We start from the raw sequence: 15,384 nt of genomic DNA on the forward strand, positions 1-15,384 counted from the left end.
CTAAATTCTGAGGATAATAACTTTTCCAGGTCATGTCCTCTGTGGAGTCCGGAGCACGAGGCGTGTTCTGAGTGAAGGTCTCAGCTGATCCGGTTCAATCAGACATTCTGAACAGAAACCGCTCAGTTGTATAATTTCTTGGATCCCTCTCCTCTCGGGGAAGCGCGCGGCCGCGGGCTGCCGGAGCCTCGGGAGCGAGTCGGAATGTATTGACGTCACAAGGAGGACGGACACACGCTCTCTGTAGGGGCGTGCACGCAGCCCTGTAACACCAAGTGTGTGTGTGTGTGTGTGTGCACGCTCATAAAGCTCGAACCCGGAGGGGGGCGGGGATGGATGTGGAGAGAGGAGCCGTGCGTCCTCGTGGAGCCGCGCAGTGAGGCGGCGCAGTCTGTGCGTCCTGGTGGAGAAGCGGACTCTCCAGTGCGCGTGCGAGTCGCGACGCAGAAGTGCGACAGTCCGCGCAACAGCGATGGTGAGTTTAGCGCCGATCTCTGCTGCGGTTCCACTGCGGTGCGTGTACCGCAGGTCGTTTCCCGCAGGTCGGGTGTGCGGGTTGTTTTGGAGCTGCAGCCCGGAGGACAGTGCGTGCGTTGCGTGCGCGCGTGTGTGTGTGACAACCGGAGTCCGGACTGCAGCTGAGGCGTGAAGCCTGAAGTGTGGAGCCGCGGGATGCGATGCAGCGGCTGAGTGTGAGTGTGTGTGTGTGTGTGGGGGGGGGGTTACGCAGTGTTTTGGGATGTGGTGAGAAGTGAACCGTGCGGCCTGCTGGAGTCCGGCCGGCCCAGTGCAGCTGTCAGCCGGGATTCGAACGTGCTGGAGGAGGCGGTGGTGAGAACAACAGCAGAGCTACGTGAGAACTGTTTGAATGGAGCTGAACTCGTTCAAACTCTCCTGTGTAGACGAGCACTTTGATTTATTACAGTTTTGAATGTTGCTCTGTTGAGTATCTGGGTTTTCTCTGGTGTGCAGATGCACTCACGTGCACGCAGGCAGTGTGGGTGTGTGTTGGGTTATGTGTATACACATGCACTGACCCCTGAGCAACAGAAGTTCAAAACAAAGCAAGTCTCCAGAAAGCAACACAAAGAAGAACAGCTTCAGAGCAGCGGGTAAATTGTCTCTTAAGCAAAATCTGACATTAGACAAAGTGTTTGGTTCTACGTCAGAATCTTCCTTTGAGTCTGAGCTCTGAACAAAAACCATATCCTGTGTTGAGTCAGCTCTGGACAGAACTCAGAGACCAGCTCAGATTAGTCATAAATCTGCATATCTGTGTGTGTGTGTGTGTGTGTGTGTGTGTGTGTGTGTGTGTGTGTGTGTGTCAGCCATTTCACACAGTGTCTGTTGAGTTTGGGAGAAATGTTGTCAGTAGTTTTGAGAATAGAACTGATAAAACCAGAGAAACTGATAATCTTGCAGTGGTCTCTTACATTTTCCTCTCGAATTTGATATAACCTTGCAAATATATAAACAATTTTCACCTTGTAACTCAGGTTTTCAGCAATTAATCACTCAATCAAATTTACATATATACACACACACACACATACATATATATATATATATATTTACTTCTTCTGCCCTTAAGCTTCAGCAAGAGAGAAAAGCTATCAATAAAAACCCAAATCTTTTAACAACATTGATGAGACAAAAGATGGCGTCAACATGAACTGAGCTGAATCGATATTTAAAGCATCAATACAGAAGAAAAGGTCGGACAGAGATGAAGGAGCAGTGTCAACAGTTGTAATGAGATATCGTCAGTAATGGTAGAATATGTGAGGAGGCATATTGTTTATATGAGAAATCTGGTTGTGTAGATAATCCTCGATTTGAAAAGTGCTGCAGAAATAAGTTTATTATTATTGTTATTATTAAAGTTACTCTGGGGAGAATCTCATGGTGACATCACCAGGTCTAATGACACCTTCTGACCCTCTTAGCAAAACTAATGACACACACACACAGACACAGACACGTACATTAAGGTTTCCTGTTACAGTATTGATTGGAGGAGCCATTTGTGCTGCATGCATGTTATTTGAGATAGAGACACACACAGCCCCTCGGACAGTGAAAGAATATTTTACCCTCTGTTGCTTTCGCAGAACGATAATCTTACACATTTTAATCTGTTCCTAACTCAGAGTTAAACCTCTTTCTCCTCCGTCTTATGAAATATCGGTAATGAGGCATTAGCAGCAGCTGACCTCACCTACATTGAAGCCCTTTTTCCTCCAGGCCAAAGTTGTGTGTTCCACAGTGTCGTCTCTTTGTTGTCTCACCAGACGTCTCTCCACACCTCAGCACCTCCACCGGACTCTTCTCCACCTCCTCCTTCCCTCGGTACCTCTGTGTAAACCCTCCGGCTCTGTACCCACCTCCCGTCCAAATCCAGTCTACGTGTCGAACATGGACTCGTCCGAGGGGGGGACCCCGGGGCAGGACGGACACCTCGACCTCAGGAGCAGCCCCGGTCGCTCCGACCTCAGCGGACTGTACCACCTGGGTCGGACGCTGGGCAGAGGCCACTTTGCGGTGGTCAAACTGGCTCGTCACTTCAACACTGGCCAACTGGTGGCCGTCAAGATGATCGACAAGACCAAACTCGACGTTATGGCGTCAAGCCACCTCTTACAGGAAGTGAGGTACGAACAGAAAAGATCATGGTCAGAAACTTGAACTCACTTAACTTCTTGGCCACGACCGTCATGATGGTTTTATTATTTTCAGGTGCATGAGGCTGGTGCAGCATCCCAACGTGGTTCGACTCTACGAGGTCATCGACACGCCCACCACCCTGTACCTGATCATGGAGCTGGCTGAGGGCGGCGACCTCTACGACTACATCCTCCGCCACGAGGCCGGCGTGGCCGAGGGCACGGCCAAGCGCCACTTCGCCCAGATAGTGCGCGCTGTGGCGTACTGCCACCAGCTGCACGTGGTGCACCGGGACCTGAAGCCCGAGAACGTGGTGTTCTTTCCGCAGCAGGGCGCCGTGAAGCTGACGGACTTTGGATTCAGCAACTTGTTCCAACCGGGGACGATGCTGGCGACGAGCTGCGGGTCGCTGGCGTACTCGGCTCCGGAGATCCTGCTGGGGGAAGAGTACGATGCTCCGGCTGTAGGTAAGAAACCAGACGGAATATGAGCCGGTTGTGATCGTGGTGTCGAGGTTTCAGTCTCAGCTGTCAATCATGACACTTTTACAGCTTCAATTAACAAATTGAACTCATCTGAAAACACGCTCGCGCAAATATGTGTTATATATAAATATGTAATAAGAAATATCGAGAATGACAGAAACCATCTTTTGGAGTAATCCGACGTGTATTATAAGTTTTGTCCATGTCCCATCTTCGAACATGGAGGAGGCAGGATTATGACCTATACTGCAACCGGCCACCAGGGGGTAGATTATTTGGCTTCACTTTGAGGAGGCTTTCATGCCGTCCATCTTTATTTCAGTCTATGTTAGTCAGAACTGCTGTTTTTGAGTTCCTACATTACAATGTGAAATCAAAAGGAACCAGATCAAAAGGAAACAATGGAACAAACACATGAAGGTGTGAAAACGACCTGAGGGTTCTTATTCTTAACGAAGAGGTTTCACTTTATAATCCATTGAGTAGCAATTCTGGAGCTTTTGATCATCCTGCAGGATTTTAAGAATCATCTCATAATCCAAGGAAGATGTGTTTGTACAAAATAGTCATGTGATCATGTTTGGTAAGACTAGATTGCTAACATGCCAACTAGTCCGTATGCCAAATTCAGATGGACGGGTTTATTGTTTTTATGTATGCCAGGTGTGTGCGTGTGTGTGTGTGTGCATGGGTGTGTGTGTGTGTTTGTGTGTGTGTGTGCAGATTCATCACATTAGATCTAAATGTTGAGAATATTTGTCCCTTTTGACCCTGTGTATGCATTTCTGTGTTTTCTTGCATCTGTGTGTGAATGTACGTGTGTGTTCCCGCTCACTGTGCATTCGCTGTTTGTGTCTTTGTGTCCATATAGGATTAATGTGAGTGTGTGCGTGCATGTGTGTGTTTATCTGGGTCAGTCTGATCAAGCCAGCCAGTCCTGAGCCAACTGGGCACGTTCTGCAGAGGAACCAAACGCTGCAGCTCAACACCACCGGGCTCCGACACTGCATAGCAAGCATTATTTGTGTGTGTGTGTGTCTTTGTGTGTGTGTGTGAGAAAGAGAGGGAGGAAGACAAAGACAGATAGCAGTAAGAGAAAGTACCCTGCTTCCCTGTTTATCCACAGTGGAGCGGTCGGTCCTCAGGGGATTATCAGACATTAGAGGTGAGGTTGTGGGATTTGACGATATGGAAAAAGGGATTTTGGTCTCATGAGACACAACATGTCCGCTTCGGGGGGGTGGTGGTGGTGGGGGGGGGGTCGGTGGTCTTCTCTGCTGTGATTCTGGCAAAACACTTTTATTCCGCTGACGGCAAAAGCATCTGCCGAATACAAATGGATCCCGGCGGCAATTAGCGGTTGTTCTTCTTGTGAAAAACAAATCCAGAGTATTTGTTTCTGTTCAGAGGAAACGCTGCCGGCGGATCAGAGCTTCAACCCATCGTCACCCATCGGTTTGCCAGTTGCCATTTTAAAGCCTCAAGTTTGGCATTGAGTCTGAGGCCATCTTTGTTTTTTGAAACCAGACATAACCATATTTGGAGGAGCAGGGGGCGGAGCCTGCCTCAGAGCTGGAGGACACCGCCCACCCACCTACACCTGGGACCTGAACACATAACACACTTCAAATACAGAGGCTTGACTTCTTTAGATAAAGATGGACGACCTGACGGCTCCCCCCAAAATACAGCGTCTCTATCGCCCCCTGTTGGCGAGCTGCAGGTTATAAACCCCCCCTCCTCTGAGTTAGCAGATGGATCAAAATGAAAAGTCAAATGGTTATTTTTTTTGAAGATGGTTTCTGGGATTTTAGGTTTGTTCAAGTGTTTCTGATCAGTTTTGTTTTAATTAGTCATTTGATGATTCTGGGTTAAACTTTGTGATTGACAGCTGAGATGACTCCGTCGTCATGGCCTCAATTCTGTTTGGACCCGTGCAGAAGATGGCAGCATTTGTGTTTGGGACTTTTGCTCTTCACTTCTGGATATTGGGAGGAAGTGGAGACGTGTCATCCATCTTTATTTGCAGTTTATGTTGAAACCAGTAGAGTCGCCCTCTGCTGGTCATTTGAGAGAACACACGGTTACAAGTACGAGAAACTCAATTCCTTGGATCGTCTCATTTTGATTTCAAACATAGTATAAAATGTAACTTTGGCCACTAGGGGACGTCTCAATCAAAACAAATACAAAAGATGCAGTTTGATGACGTTGTGAAGCAGCGTGGGATCATGGGAGTTGTGGTCTTCAAAGTTTTATTTTTGTCACGTAAATATCAATGATTAATCGCGAAACATGAAGATGTGACCAAAAGAAAGAGTGGAAGGGAAACGAACCCAACTGGCTAACTGGCCAAAGTGAACCCTCTGGTTATTTTGTGTAAATTGTGGATTTTCCCTGGGTTTGAACAAAGCTGCAAACATTTAGGTACACAAGTCAACACACTATATAAGTGTAGTTTGTTTTTAGACATCCTAATGAGGAAAGGTGTCTATAAACAGCTGCTGCGATGAAGAACCACGACTCACTTGCGTCGTCCACATGACTCACGAGCTGCGTCACTTCCTGCTTCTAAAAGCGTCCGTGGGAAGACGTCCATTCAAATCCATTTGTGAGCTATTTCTGCCTTTTGACTCAAACGCACTTCTCTGTTCTCTTCCACTCGACCTGTGGACGTCTTGGGGATTGTGTCACTCTGATAGAAACGCACACTTCCATCACCCCCCCCCCCACACACACACACACACACACACACATACACACACACAGTCATGAATATTTATTTGTGTGTGTGTGTCTGTGAGATAATCTTGAGCTGCACAGAGGAAGAGATGTCCCTTAGTGATCTCAGCTTAGTAAGGTGACTCATAAACCCATCTCCACACACACACACACACACTTAGAAACACACACACACACACACACACACACACACACTGCTCTCTGTGTCTTTTCTATTTCGGTCTTGTACTAACTGGCTGCTGTTTAATTCACTGTGGTTCCTTCACTTCTGGGAGCCGTGCAGTGTATGTGTGCTCTGTTTGTTCGAGTACAGTGTGTGTGCGTGTGCATTTGTGTGTGTGTGTGTGTGTGTGTGTGTGTGTGTTTGTGTGTGTTGATGAAAGTCATATGATGTGGAGGAGAAGCAGGAAGGTCCACAGGGTCTCTTGCCTTTGACATAGATAAACGTTGCCTCTCCCTACAATTACATAATGTCATCCTGTAACTGTGTGTACATGTCTGTTTTGTGTGTGTACGTGTGTGTACGTGTGTGTTCAGTGTGTGTTGCATCGTCCTGCTGCTGTTCCAACCTGCTCGTGGCTGAACGCTTGTACTTTTCCCTTTTCTTGCCAAAATAGTTTTGTTTGTTTGGCCACAGAAGTCCGTGAACCAGGTTCTAGGCCTCAACATGTAGAGTCTGTCAGTTTGTGTGAATGTGCTCCGCCTGAGGAAAATCTAAATATGACTCTGATTGGGGGGGTTCTGACAGAAGCTCTTCTTACCGACACGTTACGTAAAGAAGGGAAGATGAGAAGGGAGGGAGGCCTGAGTCAGTGGGGGGGGGTTAAGTTTTCATTCAACCTTAATGAGGTTGAATGAAACATTCAACCTCATTAAGGTTGTTTAAAAAACAGCTTAAGTTGATTTACCTGAATTCTCTTCTGATGTTATTCTGACGACTTATTGAATTATTTGATTCCATAACTGAGTCGAGGACATATTATAATAACTTTTATACTTTAATTTCTTTCAATGCAGCAACAATGTAATGAGATGGGAGGAACATCAGCTTTTCCAGAAGTTGAGGAGATCACAACAGTCCCTCAAATTTAATACTCACAGATATCAGTGCCCTGACTTTTTTTCGTCAAGATCCCTGAATTATTTACAGAAGGGTTTTAGAAAAATTCAATGTTCTCACAACGTTATAGAAAGTGTGTAATAAAAAACCTTTTACAGGGTTAACATTCAGAGTCTTGGCCCACGTCCTCATCCTCCCACTGAGTTTTATTGAAATCTGTAAGTCAGACGTCAAACGCCGAGAGGGACGATTCCTGATCCCCTGATCACGACTCTCATTCTTCATCCTTCCACCTGGAGCCTCGACTGGATCTGAGACCCGGAGTGAGTTCTGCACATGAACTCTGAGGTCGGGCTGCTGTGTTAAATCCCTCTGACTCCAGTAAATGTGATTCATTCAACCGCAGCAAAGAGCTTCATTCAGAATAATGACTTCTCCGTCCTTCCACCACTTCACGGCTCTCGTCTCCACTCGGGGGCGGACGGTTGATGGGAGCCGCGAATCCAACGTCCCCCATAAACATCCCGTTTTAGATCAGAGCTGCATAACCGGAGAGCTTTTCCAGACAAAAGCCCTTTGTCAGTGTTTTCATTGCAACCTGAAGGCTGCAGGACAGTTTATATAAACACAGACTGTTCCAAGCCTCCGGAGCTCAGATCTCACGCACCGACACTGTACGGAGGAAATTAAGAATAAATCTTCTCTCCGAGCAACGGAGTCCAAAAACAGACGACTCACATTTGGGGATAAAGTATAAAACACTTTATATAAATGAGCTTCTTATGCACAATGTGTGACATGAAAACATTCACCTCATAGATTCTGACTTTGAGTTTAAATGTTTGAGCTCTGAATGATTTATCTCGGGTCAAACACACGTTACCTTCAATGTTCAGGTTCAACTCGAATTCATCTGGTTTCACACATGACAGTTTGTTCCTCTCGTGAAGGCAAAACAATAATCATATTCATCAAGATCAAGATGAATTATTTCCCGTGAAATCGTCCTGGATCCGGATCAAACTTTATTTTCTTCTTCTCTGACCCCTTTCCACGACTTTCCTAGAAAACCCTTTTTTTAGTTTTTGTGTAATCTTGCTTACAAACAAACAAACAAACAAACTTATGAATAGATAAAGATGAAACATAACCTGCTTGGTGCCGGTGACATCAACTGAGGTCATCAGCGTTTTCTCTGAAATATGAATGGAGGCATTTACTTTGAAAATCGTGAATTAGAAGAATCAGCTCAGCTCTTTAGGAGCAACGGGCCGATGAGACTCCGACAATCTCCTGCTTCTTCATGTGGGAAAGTCCAGAAAAGGTCAGGACACAATTATCTGGTCATGTTCACGTTTATAAGTTGATGACATAAATTCATATAGTGACAACGATGCCTCTGTGTTCGCCTGCAGCCACAGTCCAGCTTCATCTGGATCAGTGATCATATCAGAGTAATGACATTTGTGAAGATCCTGAGAAACGGCTTCGTTTATCATCATCAGCTGTTTCATAAGTGAGGGCCACTCCCCTCTGTAGGGCTGCGTGCTTTGACTGATCCAGGAAGACCCTTTGGATCGGGGCCACATTGTTGACCCTCAGTGACGCATTTGGTCTTTAAATGTGCACTTCACAGGAGGCGGAGCCTAACAGGGGCCACAGGGGGCCCTCAGACCCAGAACCACCACCCCCCCACCCGCCCTTCTTCTTAACTCTGAAATTTTACTGATGAATGTCTTGGCAATTTTAGATTTAGCTCATATGCATCCAGACTCTTTTAAAGGGTCAGAGTATGAACTAGGTGTGTGTGTGTTTTGTGTGTGTTTTGTGTTGTGTGCACTCAGCACTACAGTGTGGTGAGAATGTGTGATATTCCCCAGCGAGCAGAGAGAAGCTCTCTCCCAGTCGTCAGCAGCTTCTCCTCCCTGTTGCATAACGCTCCTCCGGACGGAGACGAGCGCGCCCCGGGAGCGTGCACGTGAGTTTTCCATTGTATGGCGAGAACTGAGGGCCGTTGTTTGGACCCTCATGAGTGTGAAGTGGGACAGGAGCCGACTGGTCCTCACACACCGGGACGTGTGAGAGTCTCCAGATGGACGCGGGTCTGAGGGAACCACAGTGTTTGGAAATCACAATCGTGAAGAACTTTATTGACAAATCAGGTGTTTGACAAACGCATTCTGCTGTCGACAAAACTCAACAACCGATATGAAACCTTGTTGTGTCTCGAGCCGCGGGGCCCTCGTCTCTCACTGCCTCCTGACACAGACTCAGAGATCTCAGCAGAGGCAGCGTTTCTTTATCTGATCCGCTGTGAGATCTGTTCTACTTCAGGTTGTCACGTCAGAGTCGACACACAATGCGACACACACAGCGAGCAGTGATCTGGTCTCCAGTGTTTGGGTGAAACACAAGGAGACAACGTAAAAAGGAAAAGAAGGATCCTTCTCAGAATAGAACGGCAACACAACAAGGCCTCTGTTTGTCACGGCCCTCAGCTCCCTTTCCTCCGTGTGTAATTGTGTGTGTGTGTGGTTGAGTGTGTGTGTGTGTGCGTTTCCTCGCCTGGTTCAGGCTGTTCTCACATGGTTACCCCTCTCGCTGCGTCCGAGTACAAGACAGAGGAGGGAGGGTGGAGGGGAAGGAAAGGGAGGAGACAGGAAAAGAACACACTGTCAGCATGCCGGTGTGCGTGTGCATGTGTGTGTGTGCATGTGTGCGTGTGCATGTGTGCGTGCACTGAGCCCGGGCGTGTGCAGCTTCAACCCTCACACTTCAAACTTGTAAAACCGGACATCCATCTGTTACTCCTGCACATTTCCTCTTTTATTTTTCCTGCCAGTTCACTGAGGAATAATCCAACGTGACCTTGAGGCCTCAGCGAGGAGGCCACTCCCTCCCCGACCTCTGACCTCTCTGTCCAGGCGGCAGGACGGTTTATTTCACCGCTGCTCTCTCTTCGACCTCGATCCACAGCTGATCCCTTCATGTAGATTTATGGGACAGAATCTGATTTTCACCTTCATGTCTCGCCCGCTTCATTAAATAACCTCTGTGTGTTTTTAGAGTCAAATTTAAAAAGGGCCGAGTATTTTTAAATGTCCGTCCTGAACGACGAAGCTCACAGAATTCTAAATATGATCAGAATGTAGAGAGAGGGTGCTCGGCTATTTTAAGGCCTGAGATGATTTGCTATTTAGGGCTAATTTTTGTGTCTCTCTCTGTGTGTGTGTGTGTGTGTGTGTGTTCCAGATATCTGGTCTCTGGGGGTGATCCTGTACATGCTGGTGTGTGGAGTTCCTCCCTTTCAGGAAACCAACGACAGCGAGACTCTGGTCATGATCCTGGACTGTCGCTACTCCATCCCCGAGCGAGTGTCAGGCGACTGCAGAGAGTGAGTACCGAGGGACGATCACACGCTTCACCTGCAACATGTGAAGATCAAGAACCATGAGAAATCAACAAACATATAATATAAAAACATCTTTCTACCTCGTAATTAATGATTAAATGCAACTGCTAACTTGGTGTTTAGCTCAGACGCTGCACAGTTTAACTTGACCTCATGGCTTCAGCTGCAGTTGTGTGAGAACCTGCCAGTGGCATCAACACAGTTCCTTCTCTCACATGACAAATTGGTTTATTGTGTGTGTGTTCGTGCACGTGCACTGAGTTCTGTGGGAAAAGCTGCAGAGAACGGAAAAAACATTAATCTTGGATCCGCCCATTTATTTGGATCCTCTCTAAATTGACATGGGTTGTTTCCTGATCTGTTTCTGCTGCATCCTTCCACCGAGTTTCACGGGAAATCTCCTCGAAGGTCAAACCACAGACAGCAGCGTGACTGTCTTCTACTTCGTGACTAAGTCGATTCTCCATGTGAAGACTCACTCTGACTGTTCCTCAGACCTGGTGGGCGGCTCCGTCTTAACGAGTTACTGACCGTAACATCATCTCATTAACGTACATTTCACTGGATCCTCTCAGGGCCCTGGTTCCCTCACACACTGCTGTCAGCTGCTGCAAATACAGAGAACACCAAACAGAGTGTGTGTGTGTGTGTGTCCATCTGTTAAATACTGATGTTGTTTTAAAACTTAAACAGTCAAAGACACGGACACACTCTTTATACATCTCACACACACACACACACACACTGTCCTCAGCTCACAGGACTACAGGGTAAACTGGGACACAGAAAAACCGAAATGCTGCAAGTGAGCAACAGAGGAATAGTCAGGAACAGGAAGAAGAGGCCAAGGCATCGTCTGTGAAAACAAAGCACAACACTTCTTATTCCCTGGTGACACAGTCATAGATAACAACACAATAAAGAAAGTTGCACGTGTGGATCAACTGTATCTTTGTGCAGTTCTTGCATAAAGAACCTAAATTTAGTGTTTTGTGGATGATCTGAACTCGTCCTGCAACATCAGATGACTCGGTCACATGATGCTGCTTTGAGAAAATGTGCAGCGGAGAACAGAACAAGCTTCTGGTCATCAGACTTTATGGCTTTCAAGCTATTTCTGTAACATTCATAGTTAAGTGTGGGGATGAAGAAGATCTGAATCAGGTCACTGACTCTGATGATCACCTCGTGTCCTCTTTACAAAACAACTAATCCTTCTGTCTGTGCTCTCAGCCTGATCTCCAGGATGCTGCAGAAGGATCCGTGTGGTCGAGCCTCGCTTGAGGAGATCCAGGCCCACGATTGGCTGCGGGGTCTGGAGAACGCGCTGCTCAGCCCCGAGGCCCCGCCCCACTGGCTCTCGGGGGCCCTGTCCCTCAGCTCCCCCCGCTCAGGAGTCCCCGAGTGCGGGGACCTGCTGGCTGCGAGGCCCCCACCTCAGCCGGCTTTCCCCGGGCCCTGGCAGCCGAGCCTCACCCTCACCCTCCGTCCACCTCCCCCCGAGGAGCCTCCGGTTCCCAAGAACCTGCCTGCACTGCAGCAGATCTGTGAGGAAGAGGAGGAGGAAGAGGAGGAGGAAGAGGAGGAGGAAGAGGAGGAAGAAGGAGAACGTTTGCCGTCTCTGTTAGTGGCCGACCCAGAGACAGAAGCTGGGCAGATGCTTGAAGATCACGTCATGGGAGAGGAAGAGTCAGGAAGCTCAGCGGAGACAATAGAGGAGGAAGAGGAGGAGGAAGCAGACGTGAAGATGGAAATAGAGATTAGAGACAGTGGCTGTGTGATTTCAGACCAACCCGTGAGTCACGGAGACAAGTCGGTCGGTGAAACTCCTGAAGTCCCATCATGGTCCCTGCCGGGGTTGGTCCCGTGTTGTCAGGGGCAACCAGACTCCACTGCAGAGGAGGAGGAGGAGGAGGAGGAGGTGGAGGAGGAGGAGGCGGAGCCTAACAACAACACCAACAAACCGCCTCCCTCCATCCCTGCGTCCTCCGCCAGCCTCGACTGCAAAGAGGCAGCGAGAGAGGGAGAGGACAAAACCGAGGACGGGGCTCGAGACGACCTGATGACGGACAGATCGCAGCCCCACAATGCACTGGGGGAGGCGGCGCCGCGGGTGGAGCAGGGGAAGCGACACAGCCTGAAGCTGCGTGAGCGACTCTTCCAGTTCCCTCTGTGTGAGAAGGCTCTGGCCCTCAACATGCCGGCACACAACAAGCCCAAGATCCTGCCGCTGGCTCAGTACAACTGCTGCCACGTGCTGTGAGTGTGACCCAGCCGGGGCGCGACCTGGGACGTGCCGCTCGACCACCGTGGACACGCCGGCTGTTTGGCATGCGGTGGGCGGAGCTCGAACCCTGTGACGTGGCAGCTCCCTGCTGAGAGCCGGGGCCGTGGGCAGCCTCACACTAACACTCGCTCTGCAGCCTCACGCTCACGTGTTCAGACCTATATCGTTTCAGACATGGACTGATGGAGGTCTGGACGTTTTCCAGAGTTTGTCTTTCACATGTGCAGAAGGAGGATTGAAGAGGGGGCGGGGCCTGTGCAGAGCAGCAGGAGGCAGGACGTGGCGTTTGAAATCTGCTGCGGAAATCACAGTGATTTAGAATTTCTGCATCGGCCCTTCTCCTCCAAAAGCTCTCGAGCCTCTTCGTCTTTTCAAGTTGACGTCTTCGTCAGCGTCCTCTCCTCGTGACGCCTCCTTCGTCCTCAGGGAGACGCACGCTCCACTCGTCCCACAGCGAACACTCCACAAGTCTTTGGGTTTGAAACTCAACCTCACGACCGTCTTAATGTCCCTCGCTAGTAAACAGCAGTAAGTGCTGGTTTGAAACCAGTTATCTGTTCCCTTTAGTTGAAGCCTGAAACTCAAACATCAGACGTCTCATCACGTCCTCCACTCTTTAGAGAACGGTTTGTTTCTGGGATGAAAGCTGTGACACAGTCGGTTCCTAAATGTGGATCAAGACACCGCTCTAGATTTTTGTGTTTTTCCAGTTTGGCGTCCATTGTGTGATTATAAACGTCATCAACTCCCCCCCCCCGGCTTTCCTGCTTTTCGTCCCTGCTGTAGTCTTCACATTGGCTCACACACTTGGGGGGGGGGGGGGGCAGTGCTGGTAGGAGAAGTTCCAGAAAATATCCGGAGCGACTGACCCGGACGTGTGTGTTCTCACGTGCAGCCGCTCCGGATGATTTGTGGTGAATGTCGGTGCGTGTCTGAAACCAGCTTCAGTAGAACCTGATCCAGGAGCAGCCACAGAGCGGCCGAGACGCCTGCAGCTGTTTGAACTGAAGACGCCATCGTCTGTCCTTTGTTCTCAAGGTGCCTACACTGATCATTTTGGATCCGACTGCAGGAAGCCGTGGAAAGGTCGGAATGTTCTCGCACGTGCACTTAGTAGAACCATGGTTTCATATTTTATAACGTATTAGAATAAACGTTGAGACGTTTCCTCTTCCCTTTGCACAACCTGCGTCTCGTGTTGCTTCAAAAGCTTTTAATATAAACTTCACACAGACTGAGACTGTTAGATATATAAATATATGAGATATGATGCACAGACTGTGAATAAAGATGGACGACAGAAGTGAAGCCAAATCATCTCGTTCGCCCCCTGGTGGCCAGCTGCAATATAGGTCAAAGACACCTCCATGTTAGCTGATGGAACGTGAAGAAATACATTTTTCTCAAAGATTGATTCTGTCACTTTAGGTATTTTTCTATCACACAGATGTTTCAGATAAGTTTGATCTTTATTAGTTATCTGATGATGTAACAACAGGGTGAAACGTCATGATTGACAGCTGAGACTGACTCGTGATTGGACGAGTGTGTGTACGGGTGCTTTTTTTTTATTCCTCTCTTAATTCACGAGTGTTTTTTTTCACTTTGAGAGAAGGACTTACTGATTTCACTTTCAGATTTTGTAATTCGTTCACGTTATTGGTATTTTCTGATATTTTGGCTTCACTTTCATACAAACAGGAAGTGGAGATGTCGTCTATCTTTAATACACAATCTATAATATGATATATGATGTTATATATGCTGAAGCCTGAGATGATATAATTATTCTCTTATTGATATATTGACTCGTCCTAGCGTATGTATGATGCTGTTTATTGGACCATTGATACGGATGCAGGTCTTCCACCTTATTTGAACCTGTACTTTCTAACGACACTGAACTTAGATGATAACAGTTTTATTTTGGAAGAAGTTCCTCAGTTTTTCTTTTTTTTTTTATAAATGTGACAGAGATGTTAATTAACCGAAGAGATAATGTGACTTTGTGCATGTTGTTACTGTTATTTATCACAAAATACCTCCGTGTGTCTTGGGTCTGTCGGGACCTGGTCCTGGTGTAACTGTACCTCCAGGTGCTCGAGGCACAGACAGTGTTGTGTAGCTGAGGAGTCCGTGTGTGGTGTTATTCTACCGCTGTGTGTTTCCGTCTCCTCGACCCCGGACGTGAGGCTTGCACAGCAGCAGGAGGCCAAAGCTGTACAGGAAGCAAAGTCTCTCTAACACCTGAACTGAGATGATTCCCGTCGGTCACTGCAGCTTTGTGGGTTCATCAAATTGGATTTTTTGACTTGTGACCCGTGATGGGTCGGGCGCTGTCTCTATAAATGGCGGACGATACGTGAAATCTGATTATTTATTCGCATTTCATCGTCTGTGGAAGCATCAAACGTGTGCAGACGAGAGATGAAATCTCATTACTGCTGTGTGACTGCAGCCGGCCTCTGCTCCGCCTGTCTGCTGACCCGAATAACAACCAGGACCACGTCTCCACTGGAGCCAGGGACCTATTTTCTGTATTTATTTATTAAAATGGATTAAATAAATAGAAAACATTTGTGAGGCGTGTTTATTTCACACAGACACTAGAAAGAAAAGCAACAAAAAACCAGCAGCTGGATTAAAGTGAGTGAACATGGAGAAAGTTTAAAATATTGAGGTCTAGAAATTTAAAATTATCCAAATATCTCACACATGAAAAGAAAAACACTAA

General features: G+C 47.7%; 1 protein-coding gene across 1 annotated transcript; it reads left to right on the forward strand.

Moving 5' to 3' along the window:
- The first annotated feature begins 287 nt into the window (after nucleotides 1-287).
- snrkb (SNF related kinase b) lies at nucleotides 288-15,226 on the forward strand. Its single transcript, XM_062390788.1, has 5 exons — nucleotides 288-475; nucleotides 2,292-2,651; nucleotides 2,737-3,131; nucleotides 10,204-10,345; nucleotides 11,597-15,226. Exons 2-5 carry the CDS (start codon nucleotides 2,416-2,418, stop codon nucleotides 12,624-12,626), a joined length of 1,803 nt encoding a protein of 600 aa, XP_062246772.1. The 5' UTR covers nucleotides 288-475; nucleotides 2,292-2,415; the 3' UTR covers nucleotides 12,627-15,226.
- Nucleotides 15,227-15,384: the final 158 nt, after the last annotated feature.

Source organism: Platichthys flesus, chromosome 6 (assembly GCF_949316205.1).
Source record: "Platichthys flesus chromosome 6, fPlaFle2.1, whole genome shotgun sequence".
NCBI lineage: Eukaryota > Metazoa > Chordata > Actinopteri > Pleuronectiformes > Pleuronectidae > Platichthys > Platichthys flesus.

Coding starts and splice junctions, on each gene's coding strand:
- snrkb (XM_062390788.1), top strand. CDS start 2,416: ATGGACTCGTCCGAGGGGGGGACCCCGGGGCAGGACGGACACCTCGAC. Junction 2,652..2,736: donor CACCTCTTACAGGAAGTGAG/GTACGAACAGAA, acceptor TATTATTTTCAG/GTGCATGAGGCTGGTGCAGC. Junction 10,346..11,596: donor GTGTCAGGCGACTGCAGAGA/GTGAGTACCGAG, acceptor CTGTGCTCTCAG/CCTGATCTCCAGGATGCTGC.